Consider the following 27,938-nt stretch of genomic DNA (forward strand, 5'->3'; position numbering starts at 1 on the left):
AGTTTGAAGCATAGATAGGAACCATAATGAGCCCCCAATGAGTGCCTGTGGTTTGTTCCTCTATGCACGAAGCACCGCCCAGGTTTTTGCTCCCCGCTACGCAGGGAGAGTTGCAGCAGTAGCGTTCTACAGTGCCTACGTTACCATCACAATTTTAGTGCATGCAAAGACCCCTACTCCTAATGAAAAACGGCATTCAAGTCGGCAAATCAGGAAACTAGCGGACTACGGGTGTCAGAGTGGAAGGGGAACTAACGGTGCAGACTCTGATGATGATGAGGATGATGATGGTGAGGATGATGATTCTGTAAGAGAGTTATACGTATGAATACAATGTTATGTGAAAGAGGAGGTAGCTAGAGATTATACCAGAAATGCTTCCTTGCGTTTGGATAGAATTATGAACAGTCACAAAATGTTGGTGTACAGCAATATGCACCTTAACCGATTAAATGTTGCAGAGCTCATGCTCTACATTATGACCTTGGATATGAAAATGATAATTTGCATGGTCGTAATTATCGTATGCGATGCTTTTGTTTGTGTGGTTGGTGGTTGCTGATACTGTGCCTCAGTGCGCGTATGGATAATCACAGCCCGCACTAAAGTACGCACGGCGTGCAGTGGAGGCGAGGAAGTGGGAGTGAATGCGTGTTCTTATGGAAGTACACACAGGCTTCAACATGGCCTCATCACGATATGAATGGCGCTGGTATATTCTATATTACCATATCTTGTTTGTGGTTTACATTTTATTTAGCATGTCGGCCATCAGTGGCATATGGCAGTCGCGGGCGCCAGATCGGTGTCATAAGATTGTTAGGAATTGTTCCTTTTCTCGGCGTTCTCTCGTTGTAAATGTATTTTATTGGCATGTTGTAAAACACATCTATGCATGCGATGTGGGAGAGGCAATGTTTTTCAGTAAAATCCTGTTCTGTTGATTACTTGGCGTTGGCAATATGGTGCTCGTTTGAAATAAATATAGTCTTATCACATAATCTTCTTGATCTGGTAGGATTGAAAAGATGCGACTCACATGCGCTAAAATAATATAATTAAATAGAATAACTGTATTCTCCAGGCTGTAGATTGCGTTTTGTAAACTACTGACCATGCCATTTGGGTCTCAGAGCTACTGGGCACAATGCAAAAACAGCATCACCTAGCCTACTGTAAACGAGCTATCCAGTAGCCTAATAATATAATGTATTATCGAATGTAGTGTTTAAATATTGACCCGTTTTGTAATGGTTTTACATTGATATTGAAGTGTTTTTTATGTATATACTTCCATGCTTCTACTGTAGGCCTACCTCACAGTAGGCCCCATGGTGCCTCATAATGTTGTATTTTATGACGTAGCCTATAGGATATCTCGAAACATTGCTTTTAGTTTATGCGAATTGGTAGGCCTAAATAGTATGACGAATGGTTATGTGGATATTCTTTTTTTTATGTAGAACTAATATAATACAGTTTGCGTTTTCATAGTGACAATTCTACAGATGCTATGAATGTAACAGCATGTTTTTGTTGGGTGTGTGTGTGTGTGTTTGTTTGCAACATAATGCAAAGACCTCCCTGTTGTATTGACTGCTTACAGTGCTGTTCATATCACAGGATCCTAGTTAAATAAATGGTGATGCATCGAGTCTCACAGGAGATTAAAAAAGCTGTATTGCAAAAGGGGAATGCTCTGCTCTAGTGTAATAACAGTATTACTGTCAGTACGCCTATGCAGACATTATTTTAAAAAGACAGGGTTATTCATTAATTGTATTATGAGGAAGCCAAATACAGGTTGTCATATCAAAACGGGTGTGCATATTTAATGCAGGCAGGGGTGCATTCACATGGAGATGCATGTGGAGCTAAAAATACCCCTTTCTGTTCTTGAGCATGTGAGTTATAGTGGAGAGCTAGCTCTCTTGACACTTATCAGGGGACATGTTGACTTGTTAATTAGTATATAACTGTGAGGGATTACTGTCTGTTTTCAAACTGTTGTATCTCTCATAGTTTGAGATATCACCTTTTTTTCATTCACTCATGTTATTAGGATTGCAGGTGGAGCTCAGGCAGGGCACCTGTGGTCTATTCCATTAACCTTTGTTTAAAGAAATGTTAATTATGTTCATACATAAAGTCATTTGGCCTGGAATAGATAATGACATTAAAGTGTAAATGGAGGGTAGGTCAATTAGAGTTTTTCTCTACATAATATATTAGAGAAACGCTGTTGAGTAAAAGATAAAGTATGCCAAAGTTTGTTTTGGATTATGAGAAAAACAGTCACTCCAAACAGAGCGGATATGATTTAGGGATTTATCGACCAGCCGATCGTGCAGCTCAGCTGTGTAATCTGTGTCACGGCACCAATGTAGCATCTACCAATCTGCACCCTGTTTCAGTATGGTGCTCCTGATCCCTATAGCCTCCACCACACTCCAGCCAACTACATACACAAAGGTTTTTAGAACAATAGGTTAGCAATAGTTTATGTTCATATTCAGGTTTTTACACTTTAATGTAAAATGTTAAATGTTGAGTCAAGAAAATATTTGGAAGAAGATGGTATATTACTCCTTTTGGCCTTATTTAACTGCTTTTTGTAGTAGTGTGACTGAACAATGTACTACTGATCATCTTACGTAACATTGACTTTTACACAGAGGAAAAGTGTTTTATGTACAGTAAATCTGTTTTAGACATAATAAGGCCAATTACAGATTTTGCCCACAAATCTAGGGCCATTTCGTGAGAGGGAGGGGCTAGACAAAAAGTGGCAAAAGTGTAATATTTAAATCCCTGTGGGTGATGCAATTAATAGGGTTGTCAAACTGTGAATTTATTTTGTTTGACCTGGCTTTTACAATGTTAATACAGAAGGGAAAATATAAATGCAAACTTCATTTATTTTTTTGGACAGTTTTAGTTTTCCCTACTTTAATGTCTAAACCCCAGATTGAGATTGATCATCTGTAGAAGGAGGTATTCTCTGAGGGTGAGCAGCCAGAGCAGACTACTCTGGACGGTTCTGACTTAGAGTATTGGGACAACTACAAATACCTAGGTGTCTGGCTAGACTGTAAACTCTCCTTCCAGACTCATATTAAGCATCTCCAATCCCTAATTTATTCTAGAATCGGCATCCTATTTCGTAACAAAGCCTCCTTCACTCACGCTGGTAAACATACCCTTGTAAAACTGACTATCCTACCGATCCTCAACTTCGGCGATGTCATTTACAGAACAGCCTCCAACACTCTACTCAGCAAACTGGATGACGGCCTAGGAACAGTGGGTTAACTGCCAGAACTACAGATTTGTACCTTGTCAACTCGGGGGTTTGAACTTGCAACCTTCCGGTTACTAGTCCAACTCTCTAACCACTAGGCTACCCTGCCGCCCCACAGTGCCACCGTCTATCACAGTGCCATCCGTTTTGTCACCAAAGCCCCATATACCACCCACCACTGCGACCTGTATGCTATCGTCGGCTGGCTACATATTCGTCTCCAGACCCACTGGCTCCAGGTCATCTGTAAGTCTTTGCTAGGTAAAGCTCTGCCTTATCTCAGCTCACTGGTCACCATAACAACACCCACCAGTAGGGTGGCATGCGCTCCAGTAGGTATATCTCACTGGTCATCCCCAAAGCCAACACCCACTTTGGCCAGCTTTCTTCCCAGTTCTCTGCTGCCAATGACTGGAACGAATTTCAAAAATCGCTGAAGTTGGAGACTTATATCTGTTATGGTGAGTGAATGAGGACCCAAAAGCGAACTAACTTAAACAGAGCTTCTTTAATAACCAAACATAGGTAGGCTCAGATAGACCGGCAGATTCCGACAGGACAGGACAGGGTTACAGCAAACATGACGATAGTCTGGCTCAGGCATGAAACACAACAAACAAGAATCCGACAAGGACAGGAACAGAAACAGAGAGAGATATAGGGACCTAATCAGAGGGAAAAAGGGAACAGGTGGGAAACGGGGTGAATGGGTAGTTAGAGGAGACAAGGAACAGCTGGGGGAAAGCGGGGGAGAAAAGGTAACCTAACAACGACCAGCAGAGGGAGACAGGGTGAAGGGAAAGGACAGAGACAAGACACAACATGACAGTACATGACAGTACCCCCCCACTCACCGAGCGCCTCCTGGCGCACTCGAGGAGGAAACCTGGCGGCAACGGAGGAAATCCTCGATCAGCGCACGGTCCAGCACGTCCCGAGAGGGAACCCAACTCCTCTCCTCAGGACCGTACCCCTCCCAATCTACGAGGTACTGGTGACCACGGCCCCGAGGACGCATGTCCAAAATTCTACGGACCCTGTAGATGGGTGCGCCCTCGACAAGGATGGGGGGGGGGGGGGAAGACGAGCGGGGGCGCGAAGGACGGGCTTGATGCAGGAGACATGGAAGACCGGGTGGACGCGACGAAGGTATCGCGGAAGAAGAAGTCGAACTGCGACAGGATTAATGACCCGAGAAATACGGAACGGACCAATGAACCGCGGGGTCAACTTGCGAGAAGCCGTCTTAAGGGGAAGGTTCTGAGTGGAGAGCCAAACTCTCTGACCGCGACAATATCTAGGACTCTTAGTTCTACGCTTATTAGCAGCCCTCACAGTCTGCGTCCTATAACGGCAAAGTGCAGACCTGACCCTCTTCCAGGTGCGCTCGCAACGTTGGACAAAAGCCTGAGCGGAGGGGACGCTGGACTCGGCGAACTGAGATGAGAACAGCGGAGGCTGGTACCCGAGGCTACTCTGAAAAGGAGATAGCCCGGTCGCAGACGAAGGAAGCGAGTTGTGGGCGTATTCTGCCCAGGGGAGCTGTTCTGACCAAGACGCAGGGTTACGAAAAGAAAGACTGCGTAAGATGCGACCAATAGTCTGATTGGCCCGTTCTGCTTGACCGTTAGACTGGGGGTGAAAGCCGGAAGAGAGACTGACGGAAGCCCCAATCATACGGCAAAACTCCCTCCAAAATTGAGACGTGAATTGCGGACCTCTGTCCGAAACGACGTCTGACGGAAGGCCATGAATTCTGAAAACATTCTCGATGATGATTTGTGCTGTCTCTTTAGCAGAAGGAAGCTTAGCAAGGGGAATGAAATGAGCCGCCTTAGAGAACCTATCGACAACCGTAAGAATAACAGTCTTCCCCGCTGACGAAGGCAGTCCGGTGACAAAATCTAAGGCGATGTGAGACCACGGTCGAGAGGGAATAGGAAGCGGCCTGAGACGGCCGGCAGGAGGAGAGTTACCGGACTTAGTCTGCGCGCAGACCGAACAAGCAGCCACGAAACGACGCGTGTCATGCTCCCGGGTGGGCCACCAAAAACGCTGGCGAATGGAAGCAAGCGTACCCCGAACGCCAGGGTGGCCGGCTAACTTGGCAGAGTGAGCCCACTGAAGAACGGCCAGACGAGTAGGAACGGGAACGAAAAGAAGGTTCCTAGGACAAGCGCGCGGCGACGGAGTGTGAGTGAGCGCTTGTTTTACCTGCCTCTCAATTCCCCAGACAGTCAACCCGACAACACGCCCCTCAGGGAGAATCCCCTCGGGGTCAGTGGAGGCTACTGAAGAACTGAAGAGACGAGACAAAGCATCAGGCTTGGTGTTCTTAGAGCCCGGACGATAAGAAATCACGAACTCGAAACGAGCGAAAAACAGCGCCCAACGCGCCTGACGCGCATTAAGTCGTTTGGCAGAACGGATGTACTCAAGGTTCCTATGGTCAGTCCAAACGACAAAAGGAACGGTCGCCCCCTCCAACCACTGTCGCCATTCGCCTAGGGCTAACCGGATGGCGAGCAGTTCGCGGTTACCCACATCATAGTTACGTTCCGACGGCGACAGGCGATGAGAAAAATACGCGCATGGGTGGACCTTGTCGTCAGAGAGGGAGCGCTGAGAAAGGATGGCTCCCACGCCCACCTCTGACGCGTCAACCTCGACAACGAACTGTCTAGAGACGTCAGGTGTAACAAGGATAGGAGCGGATGTAAAACGATTCTTGAGGAGATCAAAAGCTCCCTGGGCGGAAACGGACCACTTAAAGCACGTCTTGACAGAAGTAAGGGCTGTGAGAGGAGCTGCCACCTGACCGAAATTACGGATGAAACGACGATAGAAGTTCGCGAAGCCGAGAAAGCGCTGCAGCTCGACGCGTGACTTAGGGACGGGCCAATCAATGACAGCTTGGACCTTAGCGGGATCCATCTTAATGCCTTCAGCGGAAATAACAGAACCGAGAAATGTGACGGAGGAGGCATGAAAAGTGCACTTCTCAGCCTTCACAAAAAGACAATTCTCTAAAAGGCGCTGGAGGACACGTCGAACGTGCTGAACATGAATCTGGAGTGACGGTGAAAAAATCAGGATATCGTCAAGGTAAACGAAAACAAAGATGTTCAGCATGTCTCTCAGGACATCATTGACTAATGCCTGAAAGACAGCTGGAGCGTTAGCGAGGCCGAAAGGAAGAACCCGGTATTCAAAGTGCCCTAACGGAGTGTTAAACGCCGTCTTCCACTCGTCCCCCTCCCTGATGCGCACAAGATGGTAAGCGTTACGAAGGTCCAACTTAGTGAAAAACCTGGCTCCCTGCAGGATCTCGAAGGCTGAAGACATAAGAGGAAGCGGATAACGATTCTTCACTGTTATGTCATTCAGCCCTCGATAATCTATGCAGGGGCGCAGAGACCCGTCCTTCTTCTTGACAAAAAAAACCCCCGCTCCGGCGGGAGAGGAGGAGGGGACTATGGTACCGGCGTCAAGAGCTACAGACAAATAATCTTCGAGAGCCTTACGTTCGGGAGCCGACAGAGAGTATAGTCTACCCCGGGGGGGGGGTGGTTCCCGGAAGGAGATCAATACTACAATCATACGACCGGTGTGGAGGAAGAGAGGTGGCCCTGGACCGACTGAACACCGTGCGCAGATCGTGATATTCCTCCGGCACCCCTGTCAAATCACCAGGCTCCTCCTGTGAAGAAGAGACAGAGGAAACAGGAGGGATAGCAGACATTAAACATTTCACATGACAAGAGACGTTCCAGGAGAGGATAGAATTACTAGACCAATTAATGGAAGGATTATGACAAACTAGCCAGGGATGGCCCAAAACAACAGGTGTAAAAGGTGAACGAAAAATTAAAAAAGAAATGGTTTCACTATGATTACCAGAAACAGTGAGGGTTAAAGGTAGCGTCTCACGCTGAATCCTGGGGAGAGGACTACCATCCAGGGCGAACAAGGCCGTGGGCTCCTTTAACTGTCTGAGAGGAATGTCATGTTCCCGAGCCCAGGTCTCGTCCATAAAACAGCCCTCCGCCCCAGAGTCTATTAAGGCACTGCAGGAAGCTGACGAACCGGTCCAGCGTAGATGGACCGACAAGGTAGTGCAGGATCTTGAAGGAGAGACAGGAGTAGTAGCGCTCACCAGTAGCCCTCCGCTTACTGACGAGCTCTGGCCTTTTACTGGACATGAAGTGACAAAATGACCAGCGGAACCGCAATAGAGACAGAGGCGGTTGGTGATTCTCCGTTCCCTCTCCTTAGTCGAGATGCGGATACCTCCCAGCTGCATGGGCTCAGCACCCGAGCCGGCAGAGGAAGATGGTAGTGATGCGGAGAGGGAGGCGACGGAGAGCGCGAGCTCCTTTCCACGAGCTCGGTGACGAAGATCAACCCGTCGCTCAATGCGAATAGCGAGTTCAATCAAGGAATCCACGCTGGAAGGAACCTCCCGGGAGAGAATCTCATCCTTTACCTCTGCGCGGAAACCCTCCAGAAGACGAGCGAGCAAGGCCGGCTCGTTCCAGCCACTGGAGACAGCAAGAGTGCGAAACTCAATAGAGTAGTCTGTTATGGATCGATTGCCTTGACATAGGGAAGACAGGGCCCTGGAAGCCTCCTCCCCAAAAACAGATCGATCAAAAACCCGTATCATCTCCTCCTTAAAGTCTTGATACTGGTTAGTACACTCAGCCCTTGCCTCCCAGATTGCCGTGCCCCACTCACGAGCCCGTCCAATAAGGAGAGATATGACGTAGGCGACACGAGCAGTGCTCCTGGAGTAAGTGTTGGGCTGGAGAGAAAACACAATATCACACTGGGTGAGGAACGAGCGGCATTCAGTGGGCTCCCCAGAGTAACACGGCGGGTTATTGATTCTGGGCTCCGGAGATTCGAAAGCCCTGGAAGTGGCCGGTGGATCGAGGCGGAGATGGTGAACCTGTTCTGTGAGGTTGGAGACTTGGGTGGCCAGGGTCTCAACGGCATGTCGAGCAGCAGACACTTCCTGCTCGTGTCTGCCTAGCATCGCTCCCTGGATCCCGACGGCTGAGTGGAGAGGATCCGAAGTCGCTGGGTCCATTCTTGGTCGGATTCTTCTGTTATGGTGAGTGAATGAGGACCCAAAAGCGAACTAACTTAAACAGAGCTTCTTTAATAACCAAACATAGGTAGGCTCAGATAGACCGGCAGATTCCGACAGGACAGGACAGGGTTACAGCAAACATGACGATAGTCTGGCTCAGGCATGAAACACAACAAACAAGAATCCGACAAGGACAGGAACAGAAACAGAGAGAGATATAGGGACCTAATCAGAGGGAAAAAGGGAACAGGTGGGAAACGGGGTGAATGGGTAGTTAGAGGAGACAAGGAACAGCTGGGGGAAAGCGGGGGAGAAAAGGTAACCTAACAACGACCAGCAGAGGGAGACAGGGTGAAGGGAAAGGACAGAGACAAGACACAACATGACAGTACATGACAATATCTCCCTCACTAACTTTAAGCATCATCAATCTGAGCAGTTTACCGATTGCTGCAGCTGTACATAACCCATCTGTAAATAGCCCACCCAACTACCTACCTCATCTCCATACAGTATTTCTACTTGCACATCATCATCTGCACATCTATCACTTCAGTGTTAATTTGCTAAATTGTAATTACTTCACTACTATGGCCTATTTATTGCCTTACCTCCTTACTCCATTTGCACACACTATATAGATTTTTCTATTGTGTTATTGACTGTACTTTTGTTTATACTATGTGTAACTGTGTGTTGTTTTTTGTCGCAGTGCTTTGCTTTATCTTGGCCAGGTCGCAGTTGTAAATGAGAACTTGTTCTCAACTGGCCTACCTGGTTAAATAAAGGTGAAATAAAAAATAAATAAAAAATAGGCATGTGTCTGTTAGGGTATCATCCTTGAGTCATCTCTACCCACTACTGGATGTTATACTTAATCATATTTTAGAGACCAGTGTCCATTTATGGTATGAGGTCTTTGGGGGATCGAAACTGGGGTGTCTACATGGGATGGCAGGTAGCCTAGTGGTTAGAGCGTTGGGCCAGTTACCTAAAAGGTTGCTGGATTGAATCCCTGAGCTGATGTAGTAAAAATCTGTCGGTCTACCCCTGAGCAAGGCAGTTGTCATCCAAATCAAATGTATTTATATAGCCCTTCGTACATCAGCTGATATCTCAAAGTGCTGTACAGAAACCCAGCCTAAAACCCCAAACAGCAAGCAATGCAGGTGTAGAAGCACGGTGGCTAGGAAAAACTCCCTAGAAAGGCCGAAACCTAGGAAGAAACCTAGAGAGGAACCAGGCTATGTGGGGTGGCCAGTCCTCTTCTCGCTGTGCCGGGTGGAGATTATAACAGAACATGGCCAAGGTGTTCATAAATGACCTGCATGGTCAAATAATAATAATCACATCCAGAACAGTTGAAACTGGAGCAGCAGCACGGCCAGGTGGACTGGGGACAGCAAGGAGTCATCATGCCAGGTAGTCCTGAGGCATGGTCCTAGGGCTCAGGTCCTCCGAGAGAGAGAGAGAGAAAAAGAGAATTAGAGAGAGCATACTTAAATTCACACAGGACACCGGATAAGACAGGAGAAGTACTCCAGATATAACAGACTGACCCTAGCCCCCCGACACATAAACTACTGCAGCATAAATACTGGAGGCTGAGACAGGAGGGGTCAGGAGACACTGTGGCCCCATCTGATGATACCCCCGGACAGGGCCAAACAGGAAGGATATAACCCCACCCACTTTGCCAAAGCACAGCCCCCACACCACCATTGCTTATCACTTTGGCATTGATTATAACACCTCATGTGTTAGAGTCATTTCACTGAATCAAAGATGTGTAACTCTTTATAATACTTGTCATTTGTATAATATATATATATATATATATATATATATTTAAAAAAATGTATAATAATAATACTTTAAAACAAGGAATAAGTAGATAAATTGGTTTGAAACTCAGATATTGTCACCAAGACTTGACAGTGCCCTCCTGCCCTTGTAAAAGTACTAATGAGCCCTTACCGTCCTCTCTTCTCTCCCTCACCACTACTCCTCTCACTCCCTTCCTTCACCTTTTCCCTCTACCCACTCTCACCCCTCACCCCAATCCCCCATTTCCCCTCTTCTCTTCTCTTCTCTCTCACTTCCCTTCTCTTCTCTCCCCTACCTCAACCCCTCTCTCCCCTCACCCCTCACCCACAGTTGATCAGTGGAGGATCCATCGTCAGCGCTGAGGCAGTATGGGATCATGTCACCATGGCCGACAGGGAGTTGGCATTTAAGGCAGGGGATGTCATCAAGGTCCTCGATGCATCAAATAAGGACTGGTGGTGGGGACAGATTGATGATGAAGAAGGATGGTTCCCAGCCAGCTTTGTGAGGGTGAGTGGAGCCATCAAAGATTTTCTCATTCTCTGCTGCACCGTGTCTTGCCCCTCAACAAGTACACTAGGGTTTACCACCTATTCTCAATGCTCCGATGGATTATCCTTTGCCGTTGCCTTATCATTGATAATTATCTTTGATTCACTGCCCTGTTTTGAGGGCAGATATTTTAGGCTTGGGTGATGATGATGATATTTTGATATAGATCAAAATATGATTATGCCATGCTAATCTCACAGGAACTAAAAATATTTACTAGTCTCCAATTGAAATACTGTGAAACAAGAAGACTTCAGAAAAGTGAGGAGTTATTACATTGCGGGGTTATCACTACTAGCCTTCTCCATCTGCCAACTGTAAAAATGAGTCTGAACGAGGTATGTCATGTTTTTCTCTCCAAAGGTTGAACCCCACCCACCACAACCTCAAACAAAACAGGTTTTCTATATCAACCCTATAGCAGCTCCAAGGTTCCAAAACACAACTACCAAGGTGCGTTTAATAGTTTCAGCAAGTATTTCAAAGCATCTGTTTTAACTAGCATCTCACTGCACATTGGACCACCCCATATCTAACATCCTGTCGCTTTATACTACTGCTTCCATTTGCAGACATCACCATGCTTCAAGTGTCAAGCTTGTAATAGCATTACGGTCAAACTATAGTATCTCAAACAACACTCTCTTTCTCACTCTCACTTACTCTCTTTTTCTCACTCTCTGCACTCTCACTCAACTGAAAAGCGAGCAATGAGGCACTGATTCATCTCAGATCTGAATGATGAAACATGTATGACCAACCTTTTAGCAGAGGACAGGGCATATCAAACAGGTGGATAAAACGAACAAGGCTTGATGAGTGACTCAAATAAAAGCTATTTAATGGTTATTTTATGTTACCGGATTTGTTGTCATGTTGGAAGTTATTTTCAGGAACATACATTTTCTAAAATCTTAAGAGCATTTCTGGATTATTGTGCCCATCCTATGAATTGACCATGCAGCTTTTGTCCACTGGTCCAAGGAAACAGAGAGAGTGGGCTCTAAATAGACACCCGTGGACAATGTACTCAGGCTGAGATATACTGTGTACACAGAACCATCAAGCACTGAGACCTGATGTCTGGAAAAGATTACTTACAGCACAGGCCATATGTGAATTCTGTATGGCCACATGCATATTTAAAATCAATCTCAGAAGGGTCCCATGTATGTTATGGTTAGGTCTAGTGTTTGTAATATAGATATAGGTTTAATGACCACAACTACCTCATATTTGCAAACAAACAGTCAGATACAGTAGGGTCCAAAATGATTGACACCCTTGATCAAGATAAGCAATAATGACTGTATGAAATAAATAATTCAAATATTGAGCTATACTAATACAATTATTCAGAGAAATATATTTTGTTTAACAAGTATTGTTTTTTCTCAAAAAGGTAGGGGTAAGAATTATTGACACCCCTAAAGATTCTTATAAATAATGTAGTCAAACGTTTAGTATTTGGTCCCATATTCCTAGCACACAATGATTACATCAAGCTTGTGACTCTACAACTTATTAGATGCATTTGCAGTTTGTTTTGGTTGTGTTTCAGATTATTTTGTGTCCAATTGAAATTAATGATTAATAATGTAATGTGTCATTTTGGAGTCAGATTTACTGTAAATAATAATATAATATTACATGACCAAAAGTATGTGGACACCTGCTCATCAAACATCTCGTTCCAAAATCATGGGTATTAATATGGAGTTGGTCCCCCCTTTACTGCTATAACAGCCTCCACCCTTAACAGCTTTCCACTAGATGTTGGAACATTGCTGCAGGGACTTGCTTCCATTCAGCTACAAGAGCATTACTGAGGTCGAGCACTGATGTTGGGCAATTAGGCTTGGCTCGCAGTCGGTGTTCCACTTCGTCCCAAAGGTGTTTGATGGGGTTCAGGTCAGGGCTCTGTGGAGGTCAGTCAAGTTCTTCCACACCGATCTCAACAAACCATTTCTGTATGGAAAAAGCTTTGTGTACCGGGGCATTGTCATGCTGAAGCAGGAAAGGGCATTCCCCAAACTGTTGCCACAAAGTTGGAAGCATAGAATTGTCTAGAATGTCATTGTATGTTGTAGCATTACGATTTCCCTTCACAAGATTTCCCTTCATTCCTCCTCCACCAAACTTGACAGTTGGCACTATGTATTGGGGCAGGTAGTGTTCTCTTGGCATCCACCGTACCCAGATTCCTCTGTCGGACTGCCAGATGGTGAAGTGTGATTAATCACTCCAGAGAGAGTGTTTCCAATGGCGGTGAGCTTTACATCACTCCAGCTGACGCTTGGCATTGCGTATGGTGATCTTAGGCTTGTATGCGGTTGCTTTGCCATGGAAACCCATTTTGTTAAGCTCCAGACGAACAGTTCTTGTGCTGACGTTGCTTCCAGAGGCAGTTGGGAACTCTGTAGTGAGTGTTGCAATTGAGGACAGGCAATTTTCCCACACTACTCTCTTCAGCACTTGGTGGTCCCGTTCTGTGAGCTTGTGAGGCCTACCACTTCGCAGCTAAGCCGTTGTTGATCCTAGACGTTTCCACTTCACAATAACAGCTCCTACAGTTGACTGGGGCAGCTCTAGCAGTGCAGACATTTGACGAACTGACTTGTTGGAAAGGTGGCATCCTATGACAGTGCCACTTTGAAAGTCACTGAGCTCTTCAGTAAGGTCATTCTAATGCCTATTATTGTCTATGGAGATTGTATGGCTGTGTGCTCGATTTTATAATCCTGTTAGCAACAGGTGTGCCTGAAATAGCCGAATCCACTCATTTGAAGGGGTGTCCACATACTTTTGTATATGTAGTTTTCCTCCAAGACATGGTAACCTCTCACAATTACCAATAACTCGGGTTTTTACCATGTCTTGGGGGTATGATCTTTCTCTGAGCAATTGTATTTGTATAAAATAATATCATTTCCCAATTCTATTAACATACAATATTTGAATTATTTATTTTATACAGTCATGATTGCTCATCTTTATCAAGGGTGTCAATAATTTCGGACCCCACTATCTGTCATTACGATTGAGCTAAACTCTAAGTAAATGAGTAAATGCTTCAACCTCATCTTTTTTTTATTTGACTGAATCTACTAACTGATCTCATCTTACTCAGTGATTGCTAGAGTTTGTGTTTGATTTTATTTATGTGACAAGAAATTATAAGCTAATTCTATGGGGAAATAGTACCTTCATATCCTAGAGGGAAATGTGCCCATTAACAATACAGTTGCATCATGGCTGGCTTTGTAATGTGTATTTTTCCTGAAAAACATCATGATTGTGTAGATGTTTATTAGGAGTCAGCTACCTACCCCGTGTCCTCTGGCAAGGTTGCTAAAATTAGTTCCCTTTGAGGATTACACAAAGTGACAGTTCATTCCTTGAGATGCCTTCAAGCAACCAATGCACTAATGCGCTCACAACTCCTCCAACTCCCTCAACTAGGAGGTATCAGATTTTAATCAAACAATGAATACTGCGTAGAAGGACATCATGTTCATTGTTTCATGGTTTTATCCCTTTTGTAATACAATGTTATTTCTTGACCGTTTGTATATTATAATGTGGGAGGTCAAAACAATGAAAAACGATCTACCAAATCTATTCATTTTAAAATGTTGATTACTTCTCCTTGCCATTATCATTCACCTGATAAGACAAAACATGTGAACAAAAATCGTATGATGGGGTTCCCAGGGTCACCTGTTCTAGTGGCTCCTGATATTGGGGTTCGATGTGAATATAAGCAAACTGTTCATGTACAGAACTATATGGTATATATTTATCGGGTCCATACTTGCGAACATTAGAAAAAGTAGAAGTTCTCAAAATGCCCATCAACCAATTGAAATTGTTGACGTAGTTGCATGGGATACAACGCTACATGTTAGCTTTTCCCATAGGATAACCTGCCAGACATACATGCTAACCACACCACCCGTTGCAAAATAAATGTGCACATACATGTTATTCAATCATTGCACCCATACTGCTTGCGCGCGCGTCAACGAGAGTATGCGTAGCCAGGCGCTAACATGCTGACCAGACTGAGATGGGAGAGGCAGGACTTGCAGTGCATCAAGCGTCACAAATAGAACCCGTGTGGATGCAATGATTGAATAATATGTACCGTACCAGTCAAGAGTTTAGACACACCTACTCATTCCGGGGTTTATTTTTACTATTTTTTAAAACTATTTTCTACATTGTAGATGAATAATAGTGAAGACATCAAAACTAAAAAATAACACAATAACACTCATGTAGTAACCAAAAAAGTGTTACAAAAATGAAAATATATTTTTTATTTGACATTCATCAACATTGCCACCCTTTGCCTTGATGACAGCTTTGCACACTCTTGGCATTCTCTCAACCAGCTTCATGAGGTTTTCACCTGGAATGCATTTCAATTAACAGGTGTGCCTTGTTAAAAGTTAAGTTGTGGAATTTATTTCCTTCTTAATGCGTTTGTGCCAATCAGTTGTCTTGTGACAAGGTTGGGGTGGTATACAGAAGATAGCGCTATTTGGTAAAATATCAAGGCCATATTATTACAAGAAGAGCTCAAGTAAGCAAAGAGAAACAACAGTCCATCATTACTTTAAGCCATGAAAGTCAAAATTCAAGAACTTTGAATGTTTATTCAAGTGCAGTCGCAAAAACCATCTAGCGCTATGATGAACCTGGCTCTCATGAGGACCGCCACAGGAAAGGAAGACCCAGAGTTAGGAAAGGTGGATACCTAGTCAGTTGTACAACTGAATGCCTTCAACTGAAATGTGTCTTCCGCGTTTAACCCAACCCCTCTGAATCAGAGAGGTGCGGAGGCTGCCTTAATCAACATCTTCAGGGAATAGTGGGCTAACTGCTTTGTTCAGGGGCAGAACAACAGATTTCCACCTTGTCAGCTCAGGGATTCGATCCAGCAACGTTTCAGGTTACTGGCCCAACACTCTAACCACTAGGATAGTTACTTCTGCTGCAGAGGATAAGTTCAATAGAGTTAACTGCACCTTAGGTTGCAGCCCAAAAAAACGCTTCACAGAGTTCAAGTAACAGACACATCTCAACATCAACTGTTCAGAGGATACTGGATGAATCAGGCCTTCATGGTCAAATTGCTGTAAAGGACACCAATAAGAATAAGAGACTTTCTTTTGCCAAGAAACACGAGCAACGGACATTAGACCAGTGGAAATCTGGTCTGATGAGTCCACATTTGAGATTTTTTTGTTCCAACCTCTGCGTCTTTGTGAGACACAAGGGGGCCTCAAACCCACTGTTACCGTATCCTGCAGATTAACAGTTCACTGGTATATGCTACCTGGCAGCAATAATAATAGAGGTACATGACAGCTATTTGACAAGACCATAAGGCTCTTCAAATGTAAAAAAAAGTTGTATGTTAAACGTAAATGTTGTATAGACCTCCTTTATCTTTTTCCCGTAAAAGCACATGGGGGTGTGTGAAAAACATGACATTTTGTCATATAGCGGAAAATCAGCACCATGCAATATTGGCACACTACAAATGTGACATACTAAGTGGAACATAAGTAAACCTTGAATTTGGAGGTTTAAAATATCCCCCTGGTGGCCAAGTTGACCTATTTTAAGAAATGCCATTGGTTGGTGGATATAAAGTATAAGATCTTTGATAGGCTGATGCGGAATTTGTTACAGGAAATAATCACTGGCCTGCTGGTCAGGTTAGTATTGTGCTAAATGTGGCAGGTTATGTTATGGGAACAGCTATACATTTAGCATTGTATCAAGTGCAAACACATAGATTATTTTAATTGGCTACTGCTCATTTTGAGACTGAGAAGTTTAAACTTGTGTGGACTCATATTGTTCATTATATTAAGTTATAGCATGTTAAGGTTATATCCCTATCAATTTGCAGTGTTGGGGAAACTACTCTGAAAATATAGTTTACCAAGCTACCAATTAAACACAAAAACTCTGTTTCAAGTAAGAATTTGGCAGGTCTGATGCTGAAAAAGAAAGGAAATTATTGTCTACTTCACCCTTATTTTCTTGGTTAGAAAAAAAATGTTGTGTTGTTCCAGTAGTTTTCTACACCGTTACATGACAAAAAAGTAATTAACTACTGAAAACACTACCGAGATTTGTATTGAGTTCAACTGCCACCAAGATACTGCAAAATGTAGGTAAATTACTAATTGAACTACATGTAATTCACTACTCCCCAACACTGTCAATTTGAACATTGCTGGAAACAGAGCCACAGTTGAAACACAGGAATTGTGCAGTGCAGTCTATCAACTGTCCCATTTATTAGTAGCAAAGCTCTGTTTTAAATTCCCTGTGTCACTGCCTTACATCTTGTGAGCGCTCATGCTTAAAGCTCTATTGTGCAGTCACAGTGATGTACTCAGCCTAACCTGCAATTTCATGCTTGTTTCTTTTTCTAGTTTTGATGCATACTGTTGCTTTAGCTCAACCTATTCCATCGATACAGTTACATATCGCAATATTCTTTTTTACAATATATCATATCGAATCGTTTTGACAATATTGCAATATTACTTTTGCGCTAGTTGGCTGTACCTGCATCAAACTCCAGTATTTTTCCTTCATAGCTTGTTCTCCATCTTCTTTTTAAATAGGGAGCTAATTTGTCTTCAGCACTTTTATTGCCATAATTAAAACTCGTTATCGTGGCTCTCTCTTGTCCCTCTACAGCAGACCTATAGTGAGGTCCCTGGCAATTCCCAACCCAACTCTTCAATGTAAAGGATTCGTTAGAATTCAAGATAAATTACAATGTTTTTTGAACAGGTACCTATTTTACGGGTGCATCAGAGGAATGAAGGCCTGATATGGATATTTTTATACTTTTTTAACGTTTTTTTGACAAATCTAATTATGATACACATTGTTCAATTTAAACTGAAGAAGTGGCATTGAAAATGAATTTGAATAGGGAGAAAAGGCCCCATGGCTTTGGAATTAAAATGGTGTTGTTGTTTTGTATTTTTAAAATATTTTAGATCACTTACAACCCGAACCCTGATTGTTGATGCTACTGTTTATTTTTCCAGGCTGACATGTTGTGTTCTGCTGTCCTCAGCTGTGGGTGAACCAGGAGGAGAGCACGACGGTAGAGACAGTTGAGGGGGCTAGCCCCAGCCCCAGTGAGGTCCAGAACGGGCATGCGGAGGCCAGCCCCAGCAGCAGCGACTGTCTTTGCCTGGGCCAAACCGTCCAGAACAGAGACCAGATGAGGGCCAATGTAATCAACGAGATCATGAGCACAGAGCGTCACTACATCAAACACCTGAAGGACATATGTGAGGTAGGCTTGGCTGGCTAGAGATCTTCCAAAGACAGAAGGGCATATGTGAAGCAGAAGTTATAGACTATGGATGGGCGTGGGGTGGGGGCCACAAAAAATCTGAAAATGTCATGAGGGGCCACAGTGGGTCACGGGTCTACGTATCTATATAACCTAGTGTTGGGCTAGTAAATGAAAGGGCGCTCGCTGATTCAAATACCCGAGCCAACAAGGTGAAAAATCTGTTGATGTTCCTTTGATTAAGGCACGTAACCCTAATTTGCTCCAGGGGTGCCGTACTACTATGGCTCACCCTGTAAAACAACACACTTCACTGCACTTCTCCGGTGTATGTAACTATAAAACATCTTACATGCAATCAGTGCCAGCCCTAGTCTTTTGGGGCCCCTAAGTGACATTTTGTTGGGGGCAAAATATTTTAGACATTTTTGTTTGTTTTGGTCTTCGGCAAGGGTTTTACGCCCCTTCAACAGTTTTCTTGAGTTATCTTAGATTAATTCTGGATATTTTGAGGTGTGTATACTGGCTATGGCATCTCAAGAGGGACAAACAGTCCTATTGCCATTTTTTTATTTTCAAGCGTTCTTTTATGGGAATATGCGAGGCACAGACGTTCACTTCACCTAGTTGAGTTCTGCTAGGAGCAAACTGAACTTAGTATGCAGACACCTTTATGCACTATGCTTTTCCGCACGCTTACTATACAACAGATCAATATAGTCTACCAGTCAACTGTCTATCCTGCCCTCTATCGATAGTGACAATAGTGGTTGTTGGATCGTTTTTCCAGATCTGCAATAGGTTAACTATCAATCAGACCACACATAAAATCTTAGATTTTTTTCCCCCGAATGCTGTTTTATATTTTCCAAAATTCTGTTTTCTCAGTTTTATTGTTCCTGGTTTTAGACATTCTTTTATTTTTACTCTTAAAACTACAATTGTTCATAGATAAACAATGAAATTGGATGTTCTGAGTCCATATCAATGCTTACATCACATCAGAAGACCATTTATTTTAGGTCTGTAAGGAAATTAACAAGTCGATTTTTGAGTGTAATTCCCCTTTAATTGCACATCTGGCCCTTTAATTGTGCATATGGTGAGCGCGGAATGTGCTCATGGCAAACTTTGCAAATAACAAATAATATATACAAATGATTTACTTCCTCATGATACACTTCTGCCAGGTAAGCCTACTTTGCAGTTAACATTTAATTTAGAAGGTTTTGGGGAAAGTATTTCTGTTAAACCACAAGACAGTTATCATATCAACTGGCTACACACGGAGTGATACACATAAACACACACAACACAGACAGGGCATTATTGCTGGAAATTAATTGGCAGATATTGTGTTAGGTTTGTCTTTTTAAGCTATTAGTAGCTAACCAATGGTGGGATAATGTTGCACTGATTAGATAGTAGCAAGGAGCTTGCAGTGTCTGATACTTGGGAGGTGTTGACAATGCAAACCATGATGATAAGCGTTCCACGTCGGTATGCGGTTATGCGTTGCTTATTGGTTGTGTGTGGTGCATTGGCACAGAAACCTGTTGGTGGAAAATTTGTTGCATCTATTTTATATAATTTATAAATATCATAAAATGTTAAACGAATTTCCCCCTAGTTGATCATTGTCTGCAGCCAATTCTGATCGTAGTGTAACGAGAGTCATTTTTGTTGTTGTCTATTTTTCGGTCGTTGTCTGCGAACCCTTAACCTTCTGGAGCGTTGCCTTGACAATAAACTGACTGTGCTACAAAACCATGCGAAAGTGGTAAAGTCGATAACTTCATGTATAAATACAACGGTTGCTACAGTTATGGTTATTTATGGTGGTAATCATAATTGTTGAGTACATTTTGAAGGGGGAGGATGTGCAACATTTTTTACAGTACAAAGGCAGGGTCATGTGAAGAAAAAGAATGTGTTGGGGAGGGGAGTGCAGTTTTTTTAATGACGTCTCGAGTTGCCTATCTCTGTTTTAGACAATTACCTTGTTTTAGGCCATTACCCAACCACTATTCATAGCAAGATAAGACAGATTATTAGTGATTATCCAATATGAAATATTAAATGGGCATGAAAAAAAGTGTATTTATCTAAGTACCCAATAAACTGTATATCCAATATTTCCACAGTGCTATAACAGCTCTTGTGCAGATTTAGATTATGCAGTACAGTGCTTTCCATGGACTAGGAACAAAATGTGTCTAAAGGCAAACTTCAGTCAATTCTGTTCTAAAGAGTAGTGACATGCTACAGTGTTTTAGTGAGAGATTAGAAGCGATGGCTGACCCGTAAGTGCTGGTTGTGGGCTCAGAAATAGCATCCCTCCCATCCCACACCACTCTTCCCCAGCATATATAGAAACAAGCACTCCATCTCTTCACGCACCACCTGTCTCCGTCAAACAACACACCCAGGAGAGGACATGAAAAAGTACTCAAAAAGCTGTTACCCAATCAGACGTTTTTCATCAGTTTTCCCTCTGTTCCCACATAAATATTACATAATCACAATGTGCTTCGAAACCCCCAAAATGACGCAGAGAAAACATAAATTGTGTAAGCAACATCACATGGCAAATCGTAATGTCTAGGTGACTGGGAATGCCTATTGAAGCGTGATGGGTCCCTTAAGTGTGAAACTATATGATTTTTCATGAATGACTTGAAATGTTATTGGAGAAATGAGCTCCCACAGAGGGGATGAGTTACATAACTGAGACTCTTGCTTATAGAGCTGTAGCCATCTTCCCTGCCTTTTATTTCCCTCTAGATCTAATCTGGGAAAAATGTGGTTAGAAAAATAAATTTGATGGGAAATTAAACAGGGACTAAACAATGATTATGATTCAGTCATTGACACTGATGCCTTTTTTTAAACTCAGACAAAACGGTTTGAATGCCCTGTGTCATGTACAAATATTCCCAGTGTGAAATAGTTCCCAGTTCAATAATTGCACGTGCAGATCTTTATGTGGATGGCTGAGCTCGTGCAGATGTTTCTCTCACCCTGTCTTGACCTCGAGAAACTGTTCTGTGAGAATGCGCATTTGCTTCACACATCTGCCATTCAATGGTGGCCAGGAGTATTGACACTGACCAATCAGAAGCTTGTTGAGGCGTGAGGTCGACATATATACACCCAGACTCACGCGTCTAAGTGCTGAATGTTGATGTGAGGAGAGATATGTTGCCAGTGTAAAGACTTGGGCGCTACGGCGGGGGGCGAAATAAATATCCGCCTAGCTCCTGCCATCCACATAAAGAGACGCAAGTGCAATTATTGAACTGGGAATATTTTCACGTTGGGAGAAATTTTACATGACGTTACAATCACAACGATTGGGAACTATTTCATGCTGGGAAGATTTTTACATGACACCCTGCAGTAAAGAAAAAATAATATGAGATGCCATGCAACATCAATGAAATACTATCATTTGAAATGCATAATATTGGATCAAAACCATTTGTTTTTCTTTGTTGCCTCAGGGTTACTTCCGGCAATGTAAAAAAAGAAGAGACATGTTCAATGATGACCAGTTGAGGGTCATATTTGGGAACATTGAAGATATCTACAGGTTTCAAATGGGCTTTGTCAGAGACCTGGAGAAGCAGTACAATACAGAAGAACCTCATCTCAGTGAAATAGGTCCCTGCTTCCTAGAACATGTAAGCATTTTTGTATCTCTCAGGATTTCAAGAGTTTTTTAAATGTAATCCCTCAATAGGTTTGAGTAAACCTTGTGTATCATATCTACATGGCCATTGGATTCTCATCATTTTTCATACTTCTGAGAACCTTGATGATGGGGCATTTCAGAGTTCCCTTTGGTTATTAATTTCAATGGTAACTTAAGGCAGTAGTGCACCCTCACTATTTTGTTAACTCCAAAAAAGAAAAGAAAATTCAGCTCGTTTCAGCATTTCAAACATACTGTGTACACGTTTATCTGTTGCAGCAAGATGGCTTTTGGATCTACTCAGAGTACTGCAACAACCACGTGGATGCCTGCATGGAGCTCTCTCGGCTGATGAAGGATGGCCGCTATCAGCATTTCTTTGAGGCATGTCGCCTGGTGCAGCAGATGATTGACATCGCCATTGATGGCTTCCTGCTCACGCCTGTCCAGAAGATCTGCAAGTACCCTCTGCAGCTGGCAGAGCTTCTCAAGTACACTGTCCAGGAGCACAGGTACCTGTCCCTTAGTCTCAATGTCACATCAAATATTTACATTCACCTCTGTGTCATGATGAAGCATTGTTTCTACTGATAAAGATCCTGCTGGAATGATTGGTATTTTTTGCTCTCAGGTTAATTGGCCAGTATGAGACTTGAGGATCTTTCATTAATATGTGAGGATCCTAGACGTGGATGCTAAACTTAAAGTATTGTTGTTTTGTGCAGTGAAGCTGTGATAGAGATGTGGCACGGTATGCATGCTTGACTATACAGTTCTTTTGTTGACCTATTCCTCCTACTTGGTCACCCCCACTATAACATTGTGTCTCCTCCCCTCTCGTAGTGACTACCGTTATGTCGCTGCAGCGCTGGCTGTCATGCGGAACGTCACTCAGCAGATTAACGAGAGGAAGCGTCGCCTGGAAAACATTGACAAGATAGCACAGTGGCAGGCGTCTGTGCTGGACTGGGAGGTAGGACTGAGACAGGGTGACATGACTGAGGAACTAACAAGTACTGTGGGACACACATACAACGAGCCGTTTTTAGTTAATGATTTGGCTCTGTCAACTCACTCCTTTGCTACTAGCTTGTTTTGGTCAGAGTTTGAAACACAATGTATTTTACAATGCAAATATTTTGATAAGCTGTCACGTCGACCTTCTATGAAGGTTTAGAGGCAAGAAGTTGTTTCTTCCAAAGGAAAATATATCAATTGCTCCTTTTGGAGTATGTACTCTTTTGATAAAATAAGAAAACAAGACTGTCAGATGCGGTGCATTTTGAAGCACTCCGTTTCATCGCGATGAAGTTAATCAGGAGTGAGAAAAGGAAGTGTAAGGATCTGTGTTGCTAGACTCGAGCCTGTATTCGATGTGAGAGAGCTAGCATTAGCAGGCCACTCTGACCTAGTTGAAGAGTTTTTCCAGAGTTGCACAATCACTGAGGTACTGTAATTATGTCAAGTAAAATAAAAAATCAAACCCACCAGAGTTCTACTTTGTCACCATCTATGTATTTGAGGAAGCGGAAGCCTGTCTTAAACAGAGGAAGCCTGTCTTACTAGTCAGTATCTTATCAGTCACTTTTCTAATGTCATAAGCATAAAAGTATTCTGTTTTCTTGACTATGTATCACAGACTGTGTTATTGATCCTGTTTAAAGATCTGACCGTCTTGTATTTCTCTGTGCAGGGGGATGATATTCTAGACAGGAGTACAGAGCTGGTCTACACTGGGGAGATGTCATGGATCTACCAGCCATATGGGCGGAGTCAGACCAGAGTCTTCTTCCTGTTCGACCATCAGATGGTTCTGTGTAAAAAGGTAAGGTGGCCACATCTGGGTCACAAATGCTATTTAATTGATCGGAACCAATCTTGACACTCCCAGGTGTACATATTGCCTATGTAACCCCTCTCTTTTGCAGACAGAGTTGGCATGAATTTGTTTAGAATGTGATCAACCGGTCAGTTTGTTTGTGAATAAAACATGGCAACAAAATCAGTACGTGTGTTTGTACCCTTAGTTACACTCCCAGGTTCAAGGCAAATTAAGGTCACTGCTTGAAAGAGTCAAGTCACCAGATTAATGTACCTAAGGGGTAATGATTTATAGAGAAATTTACGAAGTTCTGAAATGCATCCAATAGCTCAACATGTGTTGAGAGATTCTCAAAGGTCATGCTAAGAAACTCTCAAATCATGAAGTGTTTAGCTCTTAAACCCACAATCAATCCCATGAATTAGGCCGATTAGTATGAGTCATTCAAATGTGGTGGGTAGCTCACAAACATCACAGTGAGGGAAATTCTGTGTGATATATTGTCACTGTGCAATTTGTAGTTTGAAATTAAAATGGTCAGGAACACATCTTTAATTCAGCTCCTGAAAATGGACCCTGTGGTACTTGTTGTAACAGAACTGGATGGAGATTCGTTCCTGCTTGTCTGTGAGGTCTTACCTTTTATCTCCATCCCCTCAGCACTGTGATTGATTCCTGCTCCTGAGGTGGATGACAACAGTGTTGTAACATAAGGCCGTCATGTCCAAAGGGGAGCTAGAGGAAGCTGACAGGCTTACAGTACAGTACACAGGGCTGTTGTGTCTCTGAGTTTACTGCTACCGCTGGGACATGTGTGACACAAGCTCTCTGAGGGGACAGAAATATATAGTACGCAGCAGAAACATCACTAATGGGGATGGGACACCTGGAATCAGGAGCAGCTGTTTACAGCAAAGTGCATTATTCATCAGGGTGATTGCATGGAACCCTGTCTATCACAGGGAAATTGATAGGCTGCAATTAGTAAAAATGTACTTATTTCTTCCTGGCTGCCAGGAATTCACCTGGGTTTCGCAGTGCCTCACTATTGTTCAAAGCACTGGTGTAGATAATTCAAAGTAAATTAGAATCCACTCTCTACTATATTTTTCCCTTCCACTCCTCACTCCCTTACTTTTCCCTCAGGACTTAATACGACGAGACATCCTGTACTACAAGGGCCGCATGGATATGGACAGGTACAATTTAGTTGATGCTGTGGATGGGCGAGATGATGACTTCAATGTGAGTGTGAAGAATGCGTTCAAGCTGAGTAATAAGGACTCCGACGAGATCCACATCTTCCTGGCCAAGAAGCTGGAGGAGAAACTTCGCTGGCTAAAAGCTTTTCACGAGGAACGCAAGATGGTGCAAGAGGATGAAAAAATAGGTGTGTATGTGAAAGAAATGTTCATTTGTACAACAAATTAAAATGGTGAATGAATATAACAATTATTTATATTTTTCAGGGTTTGAGATATCAGAGTATCAGAAGCGACAAGCAGCGATGACAGTGCGAAGAATGACCAAACAAAAAGGTAAATGCACACTTTCCCAAATTGGTTAACTAACAGTTTTTGTTTTTAGTCCATCTATAGTGCATCTCTCTCCTCCTTAATATATATCTCCTCCCATGTGTAGGCCATAGATCTGTGCCCCCTGGATACCCCCCTCCTATGGACCCCATGAATCCAGGACAGTACTTGGTAGGAGACGGCATGGAACAATCAGAATTTGAATTCCCTGAACCTGAAAGGTGCAAGTCTCCCTTCTGGCAGAGCTTCAGCAGGTTAACTCCCTTTAGGAAATAGAGAAGAGATATATTTTAGAAAGACCACCTTATTTTTTTGAGAAGCACCATTGTATTTCAATTGTGACTCTTAAGGGAAAGCTGAACACGAGTATTTGGATTGTCAAACATTTAGCTTGTGAGCATCTCATTGATGACTGTACTGTTGTAATCACTTTACCTGTATGACTGCAATGACAACTACCAACACAACTACCACAGCGAATGACCACACCTTTGGAACCTGAGAGAAACCAAAACACCTTCCTATCTCTTGATCTGTGAGAATATTTTTGTGACCTCTACTAATCCTTGGACAATGGAAAAGGGAACCGTGAGTTTCAAGGAAAAACTAACAGAACATTTGTGTCCACATTTAAAACTGAGGAAGCACTAGTCATACATTGATCTTTATGCCAAATCTGGTTGTGTCCTACAGTTCACTGTGACCTTAATGGGCATTTTATGAGTTTTATTTTTATTTTTTTTCAAGTAAAATGCTGGCCAGATTCATCAGTCTTGTATTGTTTTCGAGTATTTATTTCCATTTTATTTTTGCTAATTTAAAATGCATGATGAAGTCCATTGTAGGTATTTATTGTGCAATTATATTCTTACGGGTCAAAGGGAAAAGAGAATCCGCATCATCAACTTCAGTGTGACTCATTCCAATACATCTTATATTGTTGACAGGGTATATATGTTGTATATATTTTTATTACATGTAGGTACTTAAGTCTGATAGGAATCATCTCGTGGTGTTCTCTTAAATAGTCATTCACACTGATTTTCCATAACCAGGATGGTAGTTTGAGACATGATATTACAGTAGGCTATAGTCAGCTATCATTGCATAGTGCTTTCTTTACCACCGGGCACCTCAGTCATTGTAGAATAATATGTGGTTATAGTTGCACTTACCTAAGATCCATCTGTGATTTCATCAGGTAGAAGAGTCTGCACGAATGCCTTTCAACCACCCAAGTCATTTAACAAAGATTGTGATCGCATAAGTTTCAGAAATAAAAAGGCCTACCATAAAATTATTTGACGATAGTTCCATAAATGACCATGGTTAAACCCCTATTCATTGGCTTTATTTTCATGTGATATTCATTCTTGATAGTGAAAGAATACCACTTTAAGGTAGCCAAACTACAGTTAAAACATCTTGGTAGTCTTTTTCCTGTGGTGGCTTTCATAGTGCCAGCACAATGTTATGACATGACTGATTTTACGCCTGTCATTGCAGGTTAAATCCTTTGCTTGCTCTGCCACCAGGCTTAGATGAAGCAGAAGATGGGGAACATTTCAGGGGGATTCCAGTGTGGTTTTTTTAGGCATTATGATGGCTACTTCAACAACAAAGTTATACCAGAATTTCACATGAAAAATGCAAAGGAAATGCTGGTGGTCAAGCTTGTTATCTATATTTGTATTCAAATGGTGAAAACAATTTTTAAAAGGATATTTATTTATATGCCTAAAAAATCAACTAGGATTTAATACATTGCATTAGATACAGTATAAAAGCGCAATATGAAAGTGTGCAGTAATATTGAAGGAAAAAAACACTTTAAATATTAAGGCATTTTCTCTTGATGAACTGATATGGAACATTCATACATTTATTTTAAAAAGTGCATTTTCTAATGAAAACAAATGCTTAAATATCTGAATTGATAAGTTGTTTAATTTCATTTTTGGTTTTATTGATAATTATGGATGATTTATCATTAATTTTGTGACTATGGCTTGGAATAAATCAAAATGCGTTAACATGATTGTTTCCTTCTTAATAATTTAAGTTGTGCAGTACCTGTTAGGTGTTAATAGATGTGCATTAACACATTCTAATGAGATGGATAACCACCAAGATGATCTAAATTCATTTCTCTCTGCCAGGTGTTTGTTTACTTTTTCCTCAAATAATCACCATATCTCCTTATCTTTCCTTCTTAATGTACCAAAAGACAGTCGAATGAAGCACACCAACCTGGAAGAGAAGTCATGTGTAAGATCTACTATTAAAGAATTACCATTAATGTGTAAAGAAATCAATGTATTGTCTATTGCAGATACAGTGCCTTCGGAAAGTATTCAGACCCCTTGACTTTTTCCACATTTTGTTACGTTACAGCCTTATTCTAAATGTATTAAATTAAATAAAAATCCTCTACAGTCTACACACAATACCCCATAATGACAAAGCGAAGATAGGTTTTTAGAAATGTTTGCAAATGTATTTATTAAAGTATTTATTAAAAACAAAACGGAAAATACCTTATTTACATAGAGTGGGGCAAAAAAAGTATTTAGTCAGCCACCAATTGTGCAAGTTCTCCCACTTAAAAAGACGAGAGAGGCCTTAATTTATCATAGGTACACTTCAACTATGACAGACAAAATGAGAAAAAAAAATCCAGAAAATCACATTGTAGGATTTTTAATGAATTTATTTGCAAATGATGGTGGAAAATAAGTATTTGGTCAATAACAAAAGTTTATCTCAATAC

The 27,938-nt window shown here is 42.4% G+C and overlaps 1 protein-coding gene across 4 annotated transcripts; it reads left to right on the forward strand.

Annotated features, from left to right (window-relative positions):
• Positions 1 to 27,201, forward strand: arhgef9a (Cdc42 guanine nucleotide exchange factor (GEF) 9a). Of its 4 annotated transcripts, none has more exons than XM_021623229.3 (11): positions 1 to 290; positions 10,554 to 10,733; positions 11,139 to 11,228; positions 17,893 to 18,117; positions 21,621 to 21,800; positions 22,091 to 22,323; positions 22,655 to 22,784; positions 23,505 to 23,636; positions 24,780 to 25,023; positions 25,103 to 25,171; positions 25,275 to 27,201. In XM_021623229.3, the coding sequence occupies exons 1-11, from the start codon at positions 270 to 272 to the stop codon at positions 25,442 to 25,444; spliced, it is 1,674 nt and encodes a 557-aa protein (XP_021478904.1). In that variant the 5' UTR covers positions 1 to 269; the 3' UTR covers positions 25,445 to 27,201. The 4 variants fall into 4 exon arrangements, with proteins under 4 accessions (XP_021478904.1, XP_090048253.1, XP_021478908.1 ...); XM_090192127.1 differs by having other exon boundaries at positions 23 to 307; XM_021623230.3 differs by lacking the exon at positions 1 to 290 and adding an exon at positions 574 to 712.
• The last annotated feature ends 737 nt before the right edge of the window (positions 27,202 to 27,938 follow it).

This window comes from Oncorhynchus mykiss, chromosome 12, assembly GCF_057628025.1.
Source record: "Oncorhynchus mykiss isolate SJ-2025 chromosome 12, ASM5762802v1, whole genome shotgun sequence".
Classification (NCBI taxonomy): domain Eukaryota; kingdom Metazoa; phylum Chordata; class Actinopteri; order Salmoniformes; family Salmonidae; genus Oncorhynchus; species Oncorhynchus mykiss.